General features: G+C 43.6%; 1 protein-coding gene across 4 annotated transcripts in view; it reads right to left on the bottom strand.

Annotated features, from left to right (window-relative positions):
* Window positions 1–13670: 13670 nt before the first annotated feature.
* TMEM117 (transmembrane protein 117) overlaps window positions 13671–20885 on the bottom strand; it is a 241477-nt gene continuing 234262 nt past the window's right edge. For all 4 annotated transcript variants that reach the window (XM_052788714.1, XM_052788715.1, XM_052788713.1 and 1 more), the window contains one exon: window positions 13671–16007. In XM_052788714.1, the coding sequence (XP_052644674.1) occupies window positions 15367–16007 (641 nt within the window). In that variant the 3' untranslated portion in view covers window positions 13671–15366. The remainder of the gene's footprint in view (window positions 16008–20885) is intronic.

Here is a 20885-nt window from a genome sequence, read left to right on the forward strand (position 1 = left end):
CTCCCCCATTGACCAGGATCGCTGATAGATGATAGAGAGCAGCTTGGCAAGGACCTCTGCCAGTTCCCTCAGTACTCTTGGATGGATCCCATCAGGTCCCATAGATTTGTGAGCGTCCAGATGGCGTAGTAGGTCCCTAACTATTTCCTCCTGGATTAAGGGGGGGTATGTTCCGCTCTTCATCCTTACCTTCCAGCTCAAGGGGTGGAGTACCCTGAGGATAACTGGTCTCCCTATTAAAGACTGAGGCAAAGAAAGCATTAAGTACCTCGGCCTTTTCCTCATCACTGGTTGCTACGTTCCCTTCTGTATCCATTAAAGGATAGATATTCTCCTTGGGATTCTTTTTACTGTTAACATATTTGTAAAAACATTTGTTGTTGTCCCTTACAATAGTGGCCAGATTTAGTTCTAGCTGAGCTTTTGCCTTTCTAATTTTCTCTCTGTATGATCTAACAAGATCCCTGTACTCCTCCCAAGTTGCCCGTCCTTCCTTCCAGAGATGATAAACTCTCCTTTTTTTCTTGACTCCTAGCAAAAGCACCCCGTTCAGCCAGGCCGGTCGTTTTCCTCGGCAGTTCAACTTGCGGCATATGGGAATAGCCTGGTCATGAGCCATTAAGATTTCCTTCTTAAAGAATGTCCATCCCTCCTGGACCCCTTTGCTCTTCAGGATCATCTCCCAAGGGACTCCCTCAACCAGTGCCCCAAAGAGGCCAAAGTTTGCCCTCCAGAAGTCCATAGTGGTGGTTTTGCTGACCACCTTCCTTGCCTCAACAAGAATTGAAAATTCTATCATTTCATGGTCGCTAAGCCCAAGACGGCCTCCAACCATCACACCTCCCACCAGTCCTTCCCTGTTCGTAAACAACAGATCTAGCAAGGCTCCTCCCCTGGTTGGCTCACCCACCAGCTGTGTCAAGAAGTTATCTTCCACACACTCCAGGAACCTCCTGGATTGTTTACTCACTGCTGTGTTGTATTTCCAGCAGATGTCTGGAAAGTTAAAGTCCCCCACAAGGACAAGGGCACACGATTCTGAGACTACTGCCAGCCGCTTGTAGAACGATTCATCCGTCTCTTCAACCTGGTCGGGCGGTCTATAACAGACTCCCAGCACAATATCTGTCTTATTGGCTTTCCCTCTCATCCTCACCCATAAGCACTCCACCTTGTCATCAGAATCGTGTAGCTCTGAACAGTCAAAACATTCCCTAACATAAAGAGCCACCCCACCATCTCTTCTACCTTGCCTATCCCTTCTGAATAGCTTGTAGCCATCCATTGCAGCACTCCAGTCATGGGAGTCATACCACCATGTTTCCGTGATGGCGACTAAGCCATATCTATCCTGCTGCACAATGGCTTCCAGCTCCTGCTGTTTATTGCCCATGCTGCGTGTGTTGGCATAGATGCATTTGAGCTGGGTCATCGAATCCACCCCTAACATCGGCATGCTGCCCCCAGGCTCATCTCTGGTGCACCTAGTTTTATCCTTTACCCCCTTCAAACCTAGTTTAAAGCCCTTTCTATGAGCCCTGCCATCTCATGAGCAAGGATTCTCTTACCCCTTTGAGATAGCTGGACACCATCTGTCGCTAGCAAGCCCGGTGCTGTGTAAGCCTCCCCATGATCAAAAAACCCAAAATTCCACCTATGGCACCAGCCTCTGAGCCATGTATTAACCAGGTGTGTTTTCCTGTTCCTTTCAGTGTATTTCCCTGCCACTGAAGGGACTGAGGAAAACACTACCTGTGCTCCCGATCTTTCTACTAATCGTCCCAGTGCCCTGAAATCCCTTTTGATTGCCTTTGGATTCCTCTCTGCAATCTCATCACTGCCAACCTGCACAACCAGCAATGGGTAATAATCAGAGGTCCGAACCAGACCAGGGAGTTTCCTGGTAATGTCTTTTACCCAGGCCCCAGGGAGGCAGCAGACTTCCCTGTGGGATGGGTCAGGTCTGCATATCGGGCCCTCTGTCCCCCTCAGAAGGGAGTCACCTACGACAATTACCCTCCTTTTTCTTTTTTCAGAGGATGTGAGAATGTGTGGGGTTGCCCGACTGGGCTTAGGCACCTCCCTAGATAGGGCTTCATCTACACCCTGATCTTCACTGGCCTGGTCCTCAAGTTCCAGAGCCCCATACCTGTTGAGTAGGGGCAACTGGGAAGGTGAGGGAGACCGGGAGGGGATTCTCCTGCCTCCCCGAGCAGGGGACCTGTATACATTCCCCTCCATCTCTTAGGTCCCCTCCTGCCTGGTGGCAGGAGGGCAGGGGAACCTCCGATTCTTGCAGAGCCTCCATCTGCTGCCCCTGCCTCAGGGATGGTAGGGTGTGGGGGGTGTGTGTGGTGTGTAGGGTGTGGGCCCACCAATCTATCTCCCTCTCACACTCCCTGATACTCCTCAACCTTCCCGCTTCCTCCTTCAGCTCCGCCACCAGGCTGAGCAGATCCTCCACCTGGTCACACCTCACACAAGAGGTGTCCCCGCTGCCCTCCATTGTTTCTGATAGACTCAGGCACTCCCTGCAGCCAGAGACCTGGACAGCTGCATGTTGACATGGGACCTCTGTCTGCATCGCCACATTTTTCCTAACAATGGCTTTCCCCCGAGTGGCAACCATACCTGGGTCTCCCCCCGGGCCGACGCCCACCGCTTGAGCAGCCTGCTCGAGCTGGGAAGAGGGGGGGCTGCGCCCTGCCTGCGCCAACTGCCGCGCCAACTGCCGCGCCACGCCCTGTTCGCCACGCCCTGGTGGCCGGCGCTCCTCGGGGCCGTTCAAATCTCCCGCGGTTGCCCCGGCAACGCCCGCGCCGCGTCAGCCTCCCCGGCGAGAGCCGCCGGCTCCGACCGGGTCCCTCCGCCCTTCCCCGGCGCTCCCGGGCCTCGGGAACCTCCCGGTCCGCCTCAATCCCGTGCTTAGCCGCCCACTTACCGTTGCCTCTGCTGGCCTCGCCGCTGACTGAACGCTGCTGAAGGAGGTTGTTTAGGATTTTATTGGTGTTTATTAGCATTTGCTAAGTGTCTAGTAATGCTGTTTATCTGCCGTGCTGCTGGTATCAAACTTGAACATAGAGTCCACCGATTGCTGGTTAGTTAGCTGCTCTTAATTGAGTAAATCCCTCTGATCCCGCTGTGATTTAAGCCATGGGAGCGTTTCCACATTTTGTTCCACAGAAAGGGTGGTGAGGAGTGGGGAAGATAAGCTGAAGACCAGTGGGTGCCCCTGGGCCCCCACCTGTACCCAGCAGCACTTACAGGACCAGGAAACCACCATTCACCCCCAGCAGCTCGGCCCCACTAATGGCCTGCGTGCACCTCAGCATCGCCCACCTCCAGCCCACCCCCTGTGCTTTTGCGGCGTTGCCTTCTGACACACCATTTTTGGCAAGAGCCAAAAGCCTTTCCTCCAGACCAAAACAGCCATTGCCAGCCCGGCTGGGAGCAAAGGGTCCATGCCAGCATCCCGCTCCCGCAGCACTGAGGGCCCCACGCTGGGGGATGCTGCACCTCGCCCACGCTGAAGTACGCTGACGCCGGCATGAGACAGAGGTTTCGCAGATGACATGCACGGGCAAAAGAAACTTTTCTGACTGTGCCTCATTAAGTAAAGGGATAGAAGACGCAGGGTGCAGCCCTGCTCCACCTCCTTGCTCCATCACCAGACTGGGGCAGAGGCATGGGGTGATGCCACCTCTCCTGGTGCCAGGCTCTCGCTGTTGGGAGAGACGTCTCGCTCTCACAGAGAGCCCCGGCTTTCTCCTCCCACCCGTGGAGACTGCTTAGAAATGAGATTACACTTAACCAACTTTAATTTACAGCAGCAGCAGGTCTGTTAGCGGCGACTTCCCATATTCTTTCGGCAGCAAATTGCCAGGCAGCCCCAGCCCAGGGTTTTGCACGTCTGCAACTATCTCCATAGCTGCCCAGGCGCGTGGCGACACGTCGAGGGAGCCCAGCATTTCTCCCACCGCCTGCCTTTCGCCATTCCCTGTGCGTGCACAGACTGACCTTGACTGGCAAAACACCCCAGCCTGGCTGCGTGCAGGCTGAGACATTGCACAGCACTTGTCACGTTCTGCTGCTCACACGCGCTCTCACCAGGCTAACGTTTCCCCTCGTCTTGTCCCTGAAAACAGTATTTATCACACTGACACTGGCAGGGCCCTTTCACTTCTCAGACAAGACTCTGTATCAGGACGCTACGTGCAGAATCCCATTACAAATGGATTGTTGTTTTACAGGTCTCCCTGTTTCATCGTTCAAGAAAAAATTAATGCACTTACAGCATACATGACAGGAACATGTTAGATGAATATTTTTCACTGCTTGTCTTTTGAACTTCCAGCATTGCTTCTTGGTGACGCTTGATACAGCTGAAGGAAAAGCACAACCCAGTATAAATTCTGAAGTTGCCATCACATAAACACTGGCAGTCCTTGCATACACTATGAAAAGGAATTTAACTGCTTCCTTTTTGCAAAATATCATTTGCAAAGAAACAATAGGACCTCCACATTTGGGGGGATAAAAGAGCAGCTTTGTAACTTCTTTGCATGTTACTTGCTGTAATTTGAAGCACTGTTGAAGTCTGTTTTCCAGACTCACAATGTCTGAAGCCAGACCGAGATCAGCAAACTCTGGAAGGCAGTTGAGGAAGAACTCAGGTATTTCCACTTCTCATTAAGGTCACCCTGCAGGTATTTTCATGGCAGGAGACAACGGGTGTCTGATGCTGGCAAAACTGCCTTCTGATTTCAAAAACTTAATTCTCCAGATGGAATATATGCCAAGGTGAAATATGCCTAATCCTGTTCCTGGGATGTTTCATGCCGTGTCTGTGTATGTGTGAATCTCATGAAGCAAATAAAACGTCTGACAGCAACAAACTAGAAAGGCCAAAGTCCTAATAAAATAGACAAGCAGTGGGATACCTGCCTTCTGGGAACTTGGGCAAGTGATTTCATGTCTTAGCATTTTAATTTTAATTTCTACTTTTGCATGTCTTTCATACTGCAAATTCTTCAAGCAGTTCCTTTCCAATCTTTACAGTCTTACTTGTCTAAGGCACTCACATGCTACTGTGGAGTAAATAGTAACTAGAGCAATACGATGAGGAGGTCGTTTGAGTACAGTACATTTTTCCAGCAGACCACGGAAGATGGAGCAGAGAGGTCTCTAAGGAAGGTCTTGTCAACGGCCTGGTTCACTTCTCCAAAGAGATGGTGAATATTTTTGTGATGTAAAGTTGGAGCCATTAAAACACCAGGAGGGACATTTGGGCTATCCATGTTTATTCCTTCATGTGCCTTTTGCAAGGCACTAAAATACACCCAAATGAACTACATGCCTTTGAAGTCCAGTCAGACCAGTATTCCACTGTATTTCTGTAACACACCTTAGAGCAACAGGGCTACCTGTTCAGGTGCAGTGACCTAAAATAGCCATATAGCTCACATGGACCTGAGCTTGTACCTTTGGATAGCCCTGCATGAATTTCAAGAACCTGTTAGCACAGATCGATTGCTAACTAAGGACCTGTCACTGCGCTCTCTTATGTGATACAGGTATCACCTGGGCTTGAAAACTGAAAAAAACCCTCCACTCTTTAAGGTGCAACAACACACATTTCCATGGAGGTTCCATTAAATACTACACACGAAGCCTACCCATAGTTGATAGGTTCATGTCGTGGTTTAAGCCCAGCTGCAGCTGAGCCCCACCCAGCTGCTCGCCCAGTCCTACCAGTGGGATGGGGAAGAGAATTGGAAGAAGAAAAGTGAAAAAAACACGTGGGATGAGATAAAGACAGTTTAATAGGGAAAGCAAAAGCCGTACACTCAAGCAAAGCAAACCAAGGAATCCATTCCCCACTCCCCATGGGCAGGCGGGTGTTCAGCCATCCCCAGGACAGCAGGGCTCCATCACACCTAACGGGGACTGGGGAAGACAAACGCCATCGCTCCCAACGTCCCCCCTTCCTTCTTCTTCCCCCAGCTCTATATGCTGAGCATGATGTCCTATGGTCTGGGATGTCCCTTGGGTCAGTTGGGGTCAGCTGTCCCGGCTGTGTCCCCTCCCAACCCCTTGTGCCCCCCCCAGCCTCCTCGCTGGTGGGGTGGGGGGAGAAGCAGAAAAGCCCTTGGCTCTGGGTGAGCACTGCTCAGCGGTGACAGAAACATCCCTGCGTTATCAGCACTGCTTTCAGCACAAATCCAAAGCATAGCCCCATACTGGCTACCATGAAGAAAATTAAGTCTATCCCAGCCAAAACCAGCACAGTTCAACAAATAATTATATTGGCCCCCATAAGCAGACTTGCTGTGAAAACGGAGCAGGAGGTTACTGTCGACTTCTGCCGCATCTGCTGTAGCTGCTTTTATATAAATAACAAACTCTTTAGACCTTGGAATCAATATTCTTTTTTCTTTTTTTCTTTTTGAATGAATGATGCCTGAAGTCTCTCTAGGACCCCATAGGAAAGAGTTTGATCTCTGCCCCCTTTGGGATTATTTCTGAGGAGTAGCTTTGCTGTGGAGCTGGTGGGATTTGTGCAGGTCAGAAGTGATGGAAAGGGTGGAAACAGAGTAAAGAGATGGCACACATGAAGGGAAAATGGCTATATTGTCTGCTCACAATTTAATTGTAACCTTGCAAAGATTTTGGAAAACATTCCATTTTTGTATAGTTTCATGAAGCAAAAATAGAAATTTTTCTTTTTCCAGTAACCATGGAAACATAGAGACAATGATTACTGGAAATTATCTGTACTTGTGGGATCAGGTTTGTGTTATCGCTGGATGACACAGAAGTTAAGCCACACACGCATCCTCAGCAGCGTTACCTGGCAAGGCTGCCACAGCCGACGGAACGAACCTCACAAAGGTCCTCAAACATCTGGAGCAGCTGGAGCCACTGCAGTTCTGGAATATATTAACTCCAGCTGCTGTTGGCTCAAGCTATACCTGCTTTCAGCAAAGGATTTTATGAACAATTAAATACTGGGACTCTGACCATGTGAGAGTATGTGTTTTGTAGTCCAAAAGACTTAGTAGCCACCAGCACATCAACTCCCTTTATGTCCCCTTAAATCTCTCAAAGGAAAGGTCAGCAAGGCATGCAGTGTCTCAGAAGCAGTCACCATTGACATATATCTCTATTTAAAGGCAAGGAGAGTCCTTCAATACTTCTTTTAAAAGCTGTTTTTGAATAAGATAGTCTCTTATTACCTAGTTCCTTTGCCTTTGTCTTTCTATCCTTTAAAATTACACAGGCTCTTCAGATAAGCTACTGCTTTAAGACACAAATGTGGATTAAACGGTATTGATTTGTTTGATCTTTGTACATTCATCCTCTCCTTTACTGCTTAAACCTCCTGCTTTTCTGCAAAGCTGTCACTCTCCCTTTCACATTCCTTTAAGTAATCTGCCACCTTCCCAGACGAGAACTTGAATGGGCCCAGCTTTCTTCTGATTGCCTCTGCTTGACTTGCTGGGAGGGAAGGGCTCCTTAGTTGCACTAGTGTGCTGGTTTTGGCTGGGATAGAGTTGATTTTCTTCACGGTAGCCAGTATGGGGCTATGCTTTGGATTTGTGCTGAAAGCAGTGCTGATAACGCAGGGATGTTTCCGTCACTGCTGAGCAGTGCTCACCCAGAGCCAAGGGCTTTTCTGCTTCTCCCCCCACCCCACCAGCGAGGAGGCTGGGGGGGCACAAGGGGTTGGGAGGGGACACAGCTGGGACAGCTGACCCCAACTGACCCAAGGGACATCCCAGACCATAGGACGTCATGCTCAGCATATAGAGCTGGGGGAAGAAGAATGAAGGGGGGACGTTGGGAGCGATGGTGTTTGTCTTCCCCAGTCCCCGTTAGGTGTGATGGAGCCCTGCTGTCCTGGGGATGGCTGAACTCCTGCCTGCCCATGGGGAGTGGGGAATGGATTCCTTGGTTTGCTTTGCTTGAGTGTACGGCTTTTGCTTTCCCTATTAAAATGTCTTTATCTCATCCCACGTGTTTTTTCACTTTTCTTCTTCCAATTCTCTCTGCCATCCCACCAGGGGGGAGTGAGCGAGCGGCTGCATGGGTCTTAGTTCCAGCTGGGGTTAAACCACGACAACTAGGTAAACCTTAATTAAACCAAAACAAACCCCTGACCAGCCTTGCCTTCATCCACATTGCATGCAAGCATTGGTTTCTAATTTGTTTTTCCTTTTGGAGACCAGTTCTAACACTCTTGTGTGTGCAGACACACATGAGGCCAGTAATGGAAAGCCAATATGCAAGGAAGTCCAAGAATAAAAAAGTTTTTTTTCAGTTAATCTAAATGATTTTCATTTAATAAAGATCACAATATGGTTGTATAGATTAATGACTCAGGCAATGCATAAGTTCAGCTATTCAATGTGTTTCCTACTGACCACTCCAAACAGGTTTTCCAAAAATGTAATAATCCATTCTATTTATGGGTGCTACTGGTTCTTCTAGATGAAATATAATGAAGTATGATTCTTTCATGAGTAATTTTAAACATTCACTCAGGGTAATTGATTACATGAGCCAAGGATTGCAAATTGAAGAGATAATTGACTTCTTCAATATGCAAATACAGTACCAGGCAATAAACAGATACCAGTTACATCAGTGTGAAATATAATTACAATTAACTTCAGCATCACAAAGAAACTGTCTTGATTTTCTTCAATGTTTGTATGCCATTTTCTGCTTTCAGTTACGCCCGTGTAGCATCTAGTGAGAGCTGGTGTGGATTCACTCCCAGAGGGCAGAGCGTACCTGACCAGAGCCATGCTCACATCCTGATAGCTTTGGCTTCACACTGTGTCACTTGTCACGGTTTGCACATAGTCTGATCATTTCCACTTATTACTACTGGGAATCTCTTCTGGAGACTTCTACCGGTGGCAACATTTATACAGTGATACTGAGAAGGTTTTGGGACAAGTTGCTCTGGGAGGTTGTGCAGTCTCCATCCTTCGATATTTTCAAGACCTGCGAAGATAAGGCACTGAGCAATCTGGTTTGAGCTCAGAGCTGACCTGGATTTGTGCAAGAGCTTGGCTAGAAATCCCTTCCAGCCTGAATTATCCTATGAACCTACGAAAGTGGAGGTAAGGAGAGAGGAAAGGAAGAGCCTGAATGGAAACTGCAGAATGATTTTGAGGATGTTGAGAATCAAAGAGATTTAAATAGTGGGAAAAGGGAGGAAAGGATCCCATGGGAAAAAGAAATCATGAAAAAAATCAGTTGATATCTGAGGAAATGTTCTGATCCATCTCAAACTGCCTCTCTGAAAGCCGGCAAAGAGGAGGGAGCAAACAAGCAGCCAGTATTGACTTTTTAGAAACAAATATTGCATTTCAATTTTGACTACTGTGACTCCGTTCTGCTTGTCTTTCTCATTTCCCTGACACTAGGTAGGATTTTCACCACAGCCAGCCACACCGACAGTACTTGTCTGTGTGAAGAGAAGAAAGGAGCCTGCTCTTTCTTAAAATCCCCAGCCTTGAAGCTATGCCAGGCAGGACACACCGGGGCTCTGTGCACGAGCAGGCTGAAGTCCCTTTTCCCCAGGAACTGAACAGCTAGGATGAAGGCAGACTTGAGGAAAACATCTATTACGTTCACGTGGCTCATGTCTCCTTTGAACGTAGCTGAGAGGAAAGCAGATTACTTGCAACAGGAGAGACAGGGCTCTGGTTGTTTTAAGGAAGTTACACACAGTTATGCGTCTTCTCGAATAAATACATCGATTGATAAAACATAACTGTCTGTAAACACTCCCTTGTAGTGCTCCATGGAGGGACCTGGTTAGAAGGACCCAAAACCTTTCTGGATGTACCAGACAGTATTGCAATGAACCATGCTCACTCTAGATCTGTCCCTAGATTGTGACAGAGCCTTAGGAAAGGGACCTGTTGCTGCTTTGGCAGAATCTCCTTGGCTGGGCAGGGCCTGTGTACAGATGGTACTGCATCAATAACAGCAATTATGGGCCTTCGGTGGGTGATTTGCGGTTTATGTCACTAACAATAAAAATTTTTTGGAAATAAACACAGAAGAATGAAACAGACTTTAGGAGAAAAAAAAAAAAAGAAAAAAGGAAGAGAAGAAGGAATTCAACATGCAGAGAAGTGCTCCAGATGTCACAAAGCAGCATGAGACCCAGGTCTATAACATGCCTGCAGGAATCAGATAAGCTGCTCTTCTGCAGACCCCAATTGCTACACATCAAAGGAAAAACGTGAGATGAGAAGTATCTCTGCGACTGTGCTGCTGCTGTAACGTGTATTTCTGAAAGGATTTGATGCTACTTCACTCCTTTTTGCAAGGCAGCTGGATTCATGCTTTTCCTCTCTCCAATAACAAGTTTGCTGTGGAGAGTACCAGCCTCCTGGGGTTTCTCCTTCCTAAGTTTCTTCCCTACTTCCCATTCAGAAAACTACCCCCCCTTCCCCCAAACAGTGAAAAGCCGCTGACATCTCCTGTGCAGAGGAAGTGTTAGGAAGTAAATAAGATGGTGTTAAAATCCAGTCACCCAGAAGAGCTACTCACCCAGAAGTTATCTATCTGGAAGCTGAGAATTGTGAGCGTTTGGGAACAGGGACTCGCTGCTTCTCTTCGAATATCTGCAGGGGATGGAAAGGATTTCTAGTGATTTGCTGTCTCTCCATTTGTCCCCCTGTGTTCCTATGAAACAGGACTTCCATTTATATTGACTTGACCTCCGAAATGGTCACATAAGCCACTCTTCTTCACCTCAAGGCAGTGGAACCCACAGACCAGACTTCCTCCTTTTGCCTGTCCTTGGTTGTCCTACTTGGAGTTTGTATATTGGGCATCGCAATGACATGCCGCATGACATTCAGGGAGCCCAGGCTCTCCACAGGACATTTTTGAGTGCACAGGGAAATGAGCAACCCCTTTGTCATTTGTGACTTAGAAAGGACGCACAGGAAAGAGACTGTATGGTAGAAGAGCTGGTCTGTCTGGTGTTTGCAGTGGCATTTCTGTTGATAAAGGGACAGCAACTACTGGTTAATAAATACAGTTTGAACCTTCACACATCACTGTCCGTAATCCCAAGCACAGGGTCACTCTAACATCTGATAAATCCGTGTTTTGTCTATATCCTGCACCAGGCAGCTACAAGTGAATCAACTTTATGTTCTTATTCATGGTTTGGACTAATTTTTATGATTCTTGTAATCTGCTCAAAGTTTAAGCTGGTTACTTTTAAATGCAACCTAAAAAGCTGAAACACTCTGCTTGCAGGACCATAACTACTTCAACTTTATGGCCTGAGCTAAAAAGTCCTGCCCCACTGAGCCCCTCCTAGGAGGTTGTTAAAATTAAGGACAGGGTATTAAAAATCTGTTACATCTTTTACTAGTGAGTCATAACCTGTTCACTTGTGGGAAAATGAGCTTGCCCATGTAGTAAGTATCTGAATTGCTGCCTTTCCAGTCTTTGAGAGGTGTCTGCTCTTTGTTTCCAGGTGGTTGTCACGACGGAGGCTATTCACCACAGGAAAAGCGACAACTTAACACATACTATAATACAGTGCAGTAGCCCAGAGTATGACAATACTAGCTGGAGAGGACAGAAATCTTTTAAAACAGAACAAATTTACTTTTTGCATAAATTAGACAAAAACATAATTTGGGGAAGCAGATAGTGCAATTAAATATTATTTTTTGGTTTTATATTTTCTAGGCAATATAAGTGGAGGCAGAGGAGATGAAGCAACCTGGAGTAACTCACTCACGGGGCCACGTAGAATAAAGAGGGCAGTAGTAAATCATCTGCTTGAGAGACTCAGCAGTTTCCCCCAACAGAATCAACTTATCTCTAGGCTCCTAATGCACATACACATCTTACACAGTTGGATTTCAGACATACATATATACTTTCATAAGCATGAATGTTATATTTAAGGTACTTTCTACAAACATTCTTACCTTCTATTTGCTCCATGTCATGTCCATCTCGGCAAAGGTAAAATTGTTGAGGATGCTAAGGCAATTTATAGGCACGTGTGGGCTCATAAATCTTACATGCTTATCCTAGAGATGTCTCTTCTATGTATGCTATTTTAGGCAGTATCTATCATCCATCACTGTGCAGTGTATCTATGGTAAAAAAAGAACTATTGTACCAAATCTGATCTCTGACAAAGGAGACACAGGCCAGCCCTGTAGTGATGGCAGCTGCTAGATGGTTTATTATAGAGGGCAGAATGGAGACTTGTGCCGTGTGTGAAAAAATTGACACTTCCTCAAGTTTCTTCCCTTCTACGGATTCTTCAACTTCTTCAGGAAAAGAAAAAAATACTAAAGAATTTGCGTAATAGGCTTTCAGGAAAAGGTAAACCATCCATATCAAGGTCCCAGTGATGGGTACTAGACTAGAAAGCATTTCAGAGTGTTCTGAGTTAGTGAAGCATTTCACAATATTAATAATGAACAACAGTTGAAAACAATGAATGTGCTTGGAGGAGGAATATTTCCATTTCGGGTAACCAATTTTAGGCCGCCTACTTAGCCACCCAGTCTCCCATAGACCCTTCTACAGTCCACAGAGGAAGACAAGTTGCTTCACGAGAAGACCGAGGATGACTCTGCATTAGTAGCTCAGCTCAGGGATGCAGTTTAGACTGTGACCAGTTACACGGTCTCTGCACATGACCGACATTTGTCCGAAACGTACTCCAGCCACTCTCATGCATTCAGTCTACGAGGACCAGACAAGAGCTAAACTGAAGTAAAACCCTGAAATGCACAAACTGTGGGTACTGGGTCTTCAGCACCGTTTCGCTCCACAAACCCATTCCTGCTGAGTTGCGCTACTTGACTAACACAGGGATAAATGACTAAGTTAGGTACTGAATCACCTTTAGGGTGGTCGGCTCCCAAGTCTCTGCCTGCTTCAGAAGGAGCTTAGGGCAAGCCTAGCCACCTAACTCAGGCTGCTCAGCACTGGAAGTGGAGAGTGGAAATACTCCTCTCTTCTCCCAGCTGTGCCTGTGTTTACAAATGAGACTCCCACACAACCGAGGAGCCCTTCCTCCTTTAATTAAATTGATGAGTTGACCATGGTGAGTGGCTACACTGAATCTTTTAACTTCTGAATTCACGATATAAGCAGTCTCTCTGCTTGACCATTAATTTAAATACTCATGCAAAATCTAGGATTACTTGATGCTTTTCTCTCTTTCATGCAGGCTTATAATGACTTTAAAAGCATTAACTCAATGTGAGGTCACAGAATTATTTTAGCTGCGGATCAGTTGCTTAATAACAGTTTTCTCAGAGTCGTGTAATCATGCAGGCTGTAAGGCTCAAGTAATTCTTTCATTTTCTGCCTACATATTAATGGCTTGAACCACTCCTATGCACAAAAAGGAGAAATGAGTTTTCAGTACTTGGGTTTACAGTGTCCAAAACATACAGAGAAGCATGTATCTGCAAAATTAACCAGCTATTTCTGTAACTACTCAAGAAATCAAATGCTATTTGAAAGTCAAACATCAATATAGTCACCTCTTATATAGTACAAGCAGGATCTCACAGCGTTTTACCATTAGTAATTAATGGCTTGTCTTTGACTATATCTTAAGTCAATTAAATAAGTTTATAGACTGCAGTGGGCAAAGGCTAACAGATTTATTTTTAGTCATAATTTTTAATGGATAAAAATTTAGTATGATTATAAAGTGAACTTTCTCCTGATTAAATATTAAGTGTTCCATATGCAAAATATTTGATTTTGACATTACTGTGATACTGCCTGTCTTTTTTAGTGTCAGAAATACTTATGATTTTAAGAAGGACAATGCACGGGTAAAATGTTTTAAAAAATTGCAAAACTAACAGACTATGTTCCTGCCTCATAATAAACAATTGTTGAATGATGTTTATTAAAATTGGCTCTCAAGTGACAGTTAATAAATGCATAGTACTATTATGCATGCTAAATTCAACATTCCAAAAACTTAAAAGCAGATAGATCAAAACAACGGAGATAAAAAAGTCACAAAGACAAAATACAGCAACACCAGTAAATGACAGGGAAATAATTCAGACTTAAAAATGACTTCTTATTTAGTAACTTGTAACAACAATATAGAACTAAATCAGAGGCAAATCAGAGTCTTTCTGATGTTTTAGATATACAGTTTCTCTAGTGCATGTAGTTTGATCAGACAGCAGAGGAATTCATATTACAAAGTCCCCTTCAAAAAAGCAAAAAACCCAGTTTCTCTATGTTTCTGCTTCCAGGTTACACTTATTCATGGATAATGAATGAAGGGGAAAAAAAGGGTACAATAAAATTCAATTATTAATCTATTTTAATTAAAACCCCTAAACCTTTCTTCAGTATTTGGAGAAGTTAGTCTGTCTATATGTGGTGTGTTTCTATGTATATTTCACGTATGCCCAGACCGTATCTGCACCGAACCGCACGAACACTGGATTTAATGGGCTTTGTGTCCTTTACCGTAATCACTCCATTGGCTCTTTGATGTTGCATAGGTTTGGCGTGATGATGGAAAGAGTTGCTTTGACCATGTATTTTCACCTCTGTTTCTAAAAGGTGAAGGGCAAAACTTTTAATCAAGGAGCAGTTTATCTTTAATTAGGAAAAATATAATTAGGCATTATCACCTAATTGCTATTACTGATGGAGAAAGTCATATTTTCACAAGTAGTGACCCATGCTGTATTATCACTCCACTGTTTACTGCATAATGAATCTGTATTTGTGTTTGGCAGCTAGCCAGCAAAAATTAAAAGGTAATCAACATGCTTCTCTGCAGTCCGGTCATCAAAGTCATTGGCTTCACAGATCAGTAAATAACAAAGTCAAGTTGTGATGTCCTAACAGAAACCCTTCTTTAGGAATAACTATATTTATCTCCTCTGTCAAGACATCAAATGATACTTGAAATAACCATATACGAAAAGCTTTGCAAAATAGATCAGAAGAACTGTGCTATACATCTGGTGTTGAGTTAAAAAACAGTTTAATGTCTCAAGGCACCACCATGGTAGAATTTTATACCTGCAAGTAATCATCTAATACACTATTATACAGTTAAGGTAATGTATTAATAAATAGCTTGTGCAATTTTGGGAAGCAATCTATAAAGGAATGTTAGATATACAGTAGGCACGTACTATAATACAAATAAAAACCAAAATTCCTAGAAAAAGCATGCTGAGCACCTTTTGGTATAGGTTGAGTTTCTTATTCTAAACACTATGTAAATCTTAACTTACAAAAGGTAAAACTGAAATCTTATAGTAACTGCTTATTTAAACTGATTTTCCTGGGTATTTGCCTCTATTTCACAGGATTACTCTTAGGGACAGAGGACTCTGGTACTGGCTGTAAAGGGCTATCTTGTTCATTCAGTTGTGCATTCAAGTTTTCAGAAGTTAGGAGAGAAGAATTAAAAACTATTTCACTTAAGTCTGATTTTATGGATACGAGATGTGGCTCTTGAAAACTTAATGGTTCTTCTACTAACACCTGTGTATTTTCTCGTGTCATTCCCATATCTGACGGTGACTTTCGTTTCATTCTTGTGTATGATTTGTCTAAATTCTCCATGCCTTGGTCAGTTTTCTGAAATCGCCCAAAGAACCAGATGAAGAAACCGAACAAAGCAAAAGCCAACAAACTTGGAATAAAAGCCAGGCATTTGACATCAAGGCTAGAGCCTGTGAATCTGCTGTGCAAGAACATGTCTCCTTCGGCATAGGTCCGGTTGGTCAACGGGTTAGTGTTATTGGATCTCCACTCCCAAGATAACTTAGTTCTGTTAAGGTCTTTCAAGCTTTCCGAGTCCTTCACTGTGTAGATCTTCTGTCCAGGACCGATATATTGACCATATTCATGAGGTTTGTAAAATATTTGGTTCTTCCACATATTCAGATCCAAGATTAAAACAAGGAAGATAATTCCATAGTTAAACCATTTGCCTGTTTGGAAAAAGAAAGTTCTGTCATCTGAAATATCCTTTTTAGAAGCAGTACAAATGCAGCCATACATAAAAGCTACTCAGAGAAAAAAAATCCTTTTTTTATTAACCTGTAAAGCAAAGTTGTAGTAAGATTTCCACCACAGTCAGATTTATGCTGAATATCCCCTAATATTTCACAATTAGGTCTGGGCTCATAATAAAATAATTTTGTAACACAAGGACAGCAGTATATAAATTGAATTCACACTGCAGTTTGTAGGTGACCTGTTGATTAGACCACTAGGTGATGTGGTATAGATCAATAAACCTAAAAAAGCATTAATTCCAGGGCTTAAAAAATATTCACATGGAAATCTTCCATGAAAAGGCCATATTTGATAGAACTGTTTATATACCAGGAATGACTGAAGTGACTGAAGTTTTGGGGGTTGGTAATTATGTAAATGTTAAGAGTATATACATATATTGTTTGATATACCAACCATGGTGCACAGACATATTCAGGTGGGGGCAACTGGGTAAACTGTGATTTAGAGATATTACACCCTCGAGAAATAGCAAGGGCTGATTGTAGTCTTGGGAGGCTAGTCAGCTTAGCTTTTCCTATAGTCCGTGTAGTGAGAAACTCCTCCAAGGAGTGACTCATAGTGTAACATTAAGCTCCTGCAGTACTGGAGGAGGAAACCTTTCTCCTTTTATTATTTAAAATTGCTCTTTTGCATGCTTCCTCCAGACATCCAAAAGGCGTTAAAGATAACTTTATGCAATTGCAAAGTTGGCTCTGCTTTGAGTAGGGTGTTGGAACAGATGAACTCCAGTTGTCCCTTCTAACCTATTCTATCAATACACAAAAGAAATTATACTATTGTCATAGTCAAAGCATCTCTTACATTCTAGCTGAACATATATTAAAATCTCACCTGTGCCTTGATGACCCATCAAATCTACATGTCAGCATTATGTGAAAGGACATTCATGGAGGAATGTTCCTGCTGGTGATGAATGATATTGGTCTATACTGGAATCATATTTAAGTATGTTTCAAGTGAAAAAGAAAATGAATGTATCAGAGTATTATCAAATTATTTATGCCATTGGCTTGTAAAGAATAAATGGATTCCAGTTCCTGAAAGTCTGTGCATTCAAATTGTATGACCAGAATGCTCCAGGAGGGTAAGGAGGGTAACCCCTTGTATTGCGACAATTGTGTTTAATTGTCCTCTTCAGTCTAGATTATACTTAGACTGAAGATGAACAAGAATGTTCATTCTCTTGTGTTATTGTCACTATCCAGAAATCAAACTGCACTGAAGAGACCTTGCAGCCAATCCTGTTCACATAATTCCTGAATAACTCCTCTATCTTTTTTTCTGGGTTTTCATCAATATTATAATTGACCTGTTTGTTAGAGAAAATTAAGCTTTTAGAAGATTATCACCACATTTTATAATATTTAAGCTTCTTAAAACAACACCAAGACACTGAAAATGATGTTAAAATATGAAATACAATAACAAACAATACAATATAGCTTGATGCTGTTTCCTGCGGATTCTTGCCCTGTATTTCATGTGCTTCTCTCCATCAGAATAACCCTAGCTTCCCCATCATGTATGACCTTTCAACAGACAGAGACAGAATATATCTTGCATAGTGTGTGCTGACGGGCTGGCTGGGACACACATACTCACTGATCAATTGGCTGCTGTCAAATAGAATATAATGGCTGACTTCTCCCTGCCTTTTTCTCAGCTGGGCACTGACTTAGATGATTCTCCTTTACCTAACCACCATTTTTTAGGACACAATGATAATGTCACTATGTTTTGGATTCCCACCCTCTGAAAAATGTTTTTGAAACTGGCCGTGGGTTCAAAAGTTATTTGATGCTGAGTGTTGGATAGAGTGAGACCAACCCACACAGAGAACATGGTCACGTAATTCTCATTTCCTTAGGCAAATAGGCTAAATACAAATTACAATGAAACAAATATTAGAACCATTATCTGTTTATCTATGGCCAGTCTGAAAGAAAACATGATTTACTGTACTCTGAACTTCCTTTCTCTATTATGGTTGTTCCCTTGGACACTTTTTGAGACAATAATTTGTCATCAAATATTACTCTGTGTTTCAACCAGAAAGCTGTTTCAACCAGAAAGCAACCCCTTGCTGCATTGTCCCAAAGTTAATTCTTTAAGTCATATTCTTTTCCCAGGCAAACGCATCATAAGCCCATCCAAAAAAACCTTCCACCTCTTTTGTTATTGACTTCATCAAAATATTATCTGTGGTACTTTGTGTTTCTGCAGAGGCAAGATAGGTGACTTTCCAGAGGGATCTCCCAGACCCTACGGATGGTAGGAAGGGGAAAAACTCATGTAGGACCAGTATTTCTCTTTCCCTTCAGCTAGACACAGCAAGACTGAAGGTGTATAGGGAGAAAACAGACAACTGAAAGATCAAAATACGAAGCATAATGAAATGGGGACATTTTTGAGACAGCCTTTATAAAGGCCGAAATACACTCTTATGGTTTTCCGGATTGTAGGTTTCAGGTATGACTGACAAAGGAAACTTAGACATTGCAATGCTGAGCCACGACCTGCCTCCTCTTTAGGCATGATGGCACCCAGCGGATTTCACATCAATCACCTCTGTGACCACATAGTCCTAAATGGAACATATGTAGAGCAAACCACCTAAGGAGTAAGAATTGAGTTGGCAGCCTGCTCCTGGTGAAGAAATTGACTCAGAAGCTAGCAGAAAACACAAAAAATGCTGAATAGAGGTAGGCAGGTGCTTGATCTTAGGCTTCATGTAGCATCTATCCTACCCTGTGGTTTTGTAATTGTGAATCCCTTCTAAGATGGATCTATCTAAAAAAGGCTCCACCCCCCTTACGTTAAGAATTTGAGTGCTCACCTGATCTAAGAGAGAGATGCATTTCAATTATTCCTGTTTCATGAAAAGCATGAACTTGAAACTCCTCCACTCAGCTCCTAGACAGAGTTAGGCAGGCAGGAGCACAGTGTGGACGATTGTCGTGGTTTAACCCCAGCCAGCAACTAAGCACCACGCAGCGGCTCGCTCACTCCCCCCCCACCCAGTGGGATGGGGGAGAAAATCAGGAAAAGAAGCAAAACCGGTGGGTTGAGACAAGAACGGTTTAATAGGACAGAAAAGAAGGAACTAATAATGATAATGATAACACTAATAAAATGACAACAGCAATAATGAAAGGATTGGAATGTACAAATGATGCGCAGTGCAATTGCTCACCACCTGCCGACCGACACCCAGCCAGTCCCCGAGTGGCGATTCCCCGCCCCCACTTCCCCGTTCCTATACTAGATGGGACGTCCCATGGTATGGAATACACCATTGGCCAGTTTGGGTCAGGTGCCCTGGCCGTGTCCTGTGCCAACTTCTTGTGCCCCTCCAGCTTTCTCGCTGGCTGGGCATGAGAAGCTGAAAAATCCTTGACTTTAGTCTAAACACTACTGAGCAACAACTGAAAACATCAGTGTTATCAACATTCTTCGCATACTGAACTCAAAACATAGCACTGTACCAGCTACTAGGAAGACAGTTAACTCTATCCCAGCTGAAACCAGGACAACGATAAAGGGTGCTTAGACAAACAGCTTAGATGCAGACATCCCAGTTAACCAAGATGAATCGCAACCTGTATGTCTAAGTGGCAGCTTGTTGCCTGAGACCTGCCTCTGTCCTATAGTGGATCTTCTCGCAACTCCTTAAATTTCTCATTTCTAGACAATTTTTCCATCCTCTGTATCACTGTCATGCTCGATGAGCTTTATGATTTTTCCTTTTCTTTTGAAAACTGTTGTCACCACAACCAAACACTGTATTTGAGTAACAGTCTCACCATAACAATATATGAACACAATGACATCTTCCTACTCCTACTCAGTATTCCCTGTAGCCAAGGGCTGCGTTAATCTCCCTAGACACAAAATGACTGGGAGTTAGTGCTGTCTTGGCTACTTACAGAAAGTATTTGCCTCTTTTCAGAATACAGTGTCCTCTGCTGTCTATCCCTCTTCCAAGACATGTACTTTACTGCTGTACTGGCAGGCGTGATAGCCAAATAAGTCCAGTTTACCAAGCAATCCTTCTAGATCACTGATGAATGTGTTGAAGCAAACTGAACCAAGAGATTTGACAGCCTCCACTCACAAACATCTATTTGATGATAATTCCCCATGACAAGTAATTTTTGAGACTTATTATACTGACCAGCCTTTAACATTATACATGTGTATAATCTATGTGTATGAAATGATGGTCTACCACAACTTCATTTTAGCATAATGCTTTTTATAGCAAATTTTAAGTTATATATCAAGCTTATATAGGAAATAAGCTCAGTAAATTTGAAGTCACTCCTGACCTCTCACCTTGTGCATAAACAAGCTCAAGTTTATGGGGTCAGAACAAATACATTATGAAGCTATAGATATTAATTTTCTTTAAAAACATATTTATAGTTTCTTGTACAGTTATAAGTTCTTCAACTTTCATTCCAGATGAAAAGTGGTAAGGGCAAATGGAGACCCATGCTATGAAGTCATTTAATTTGTGTCTTAACCAATTTCTGTAGGATCAGTACCACTATTGCTCGAGGGTTGGCTCTACTCCAGTGAGAGCTGTGTGGCCAAGAATACAAGCATATACCTGGCACTATTTAGCCCTTCTTGGAGCAGATGGATTTTTCACAGAGACAATTTGAAATGGAAGGATGTAGTAAGATCAGCTCTCAAGACTGGAAGGCTAGTCAATCATTTCAGCAAACTGCAAAGAATTATACCAAGACTCTTCAATGAAGTTACAATGAAGAAAATCAGGTGGT

The sequence above is a fragment of the Harpia harpyja genome, chromosome 6, assembly GCF_026419915.1.
Source record: "Harpia harpyja isolate bHarHar1 chromosome 6, bHarHar1 primary haplotype, whole genome shotgun sequence".
NCBI classification, from domain to species: Eukaryota; Metazoa; Chordata; class Aves; order Accipitriformes; family Accipitridae; genus Harpia; species Harpia harpyja.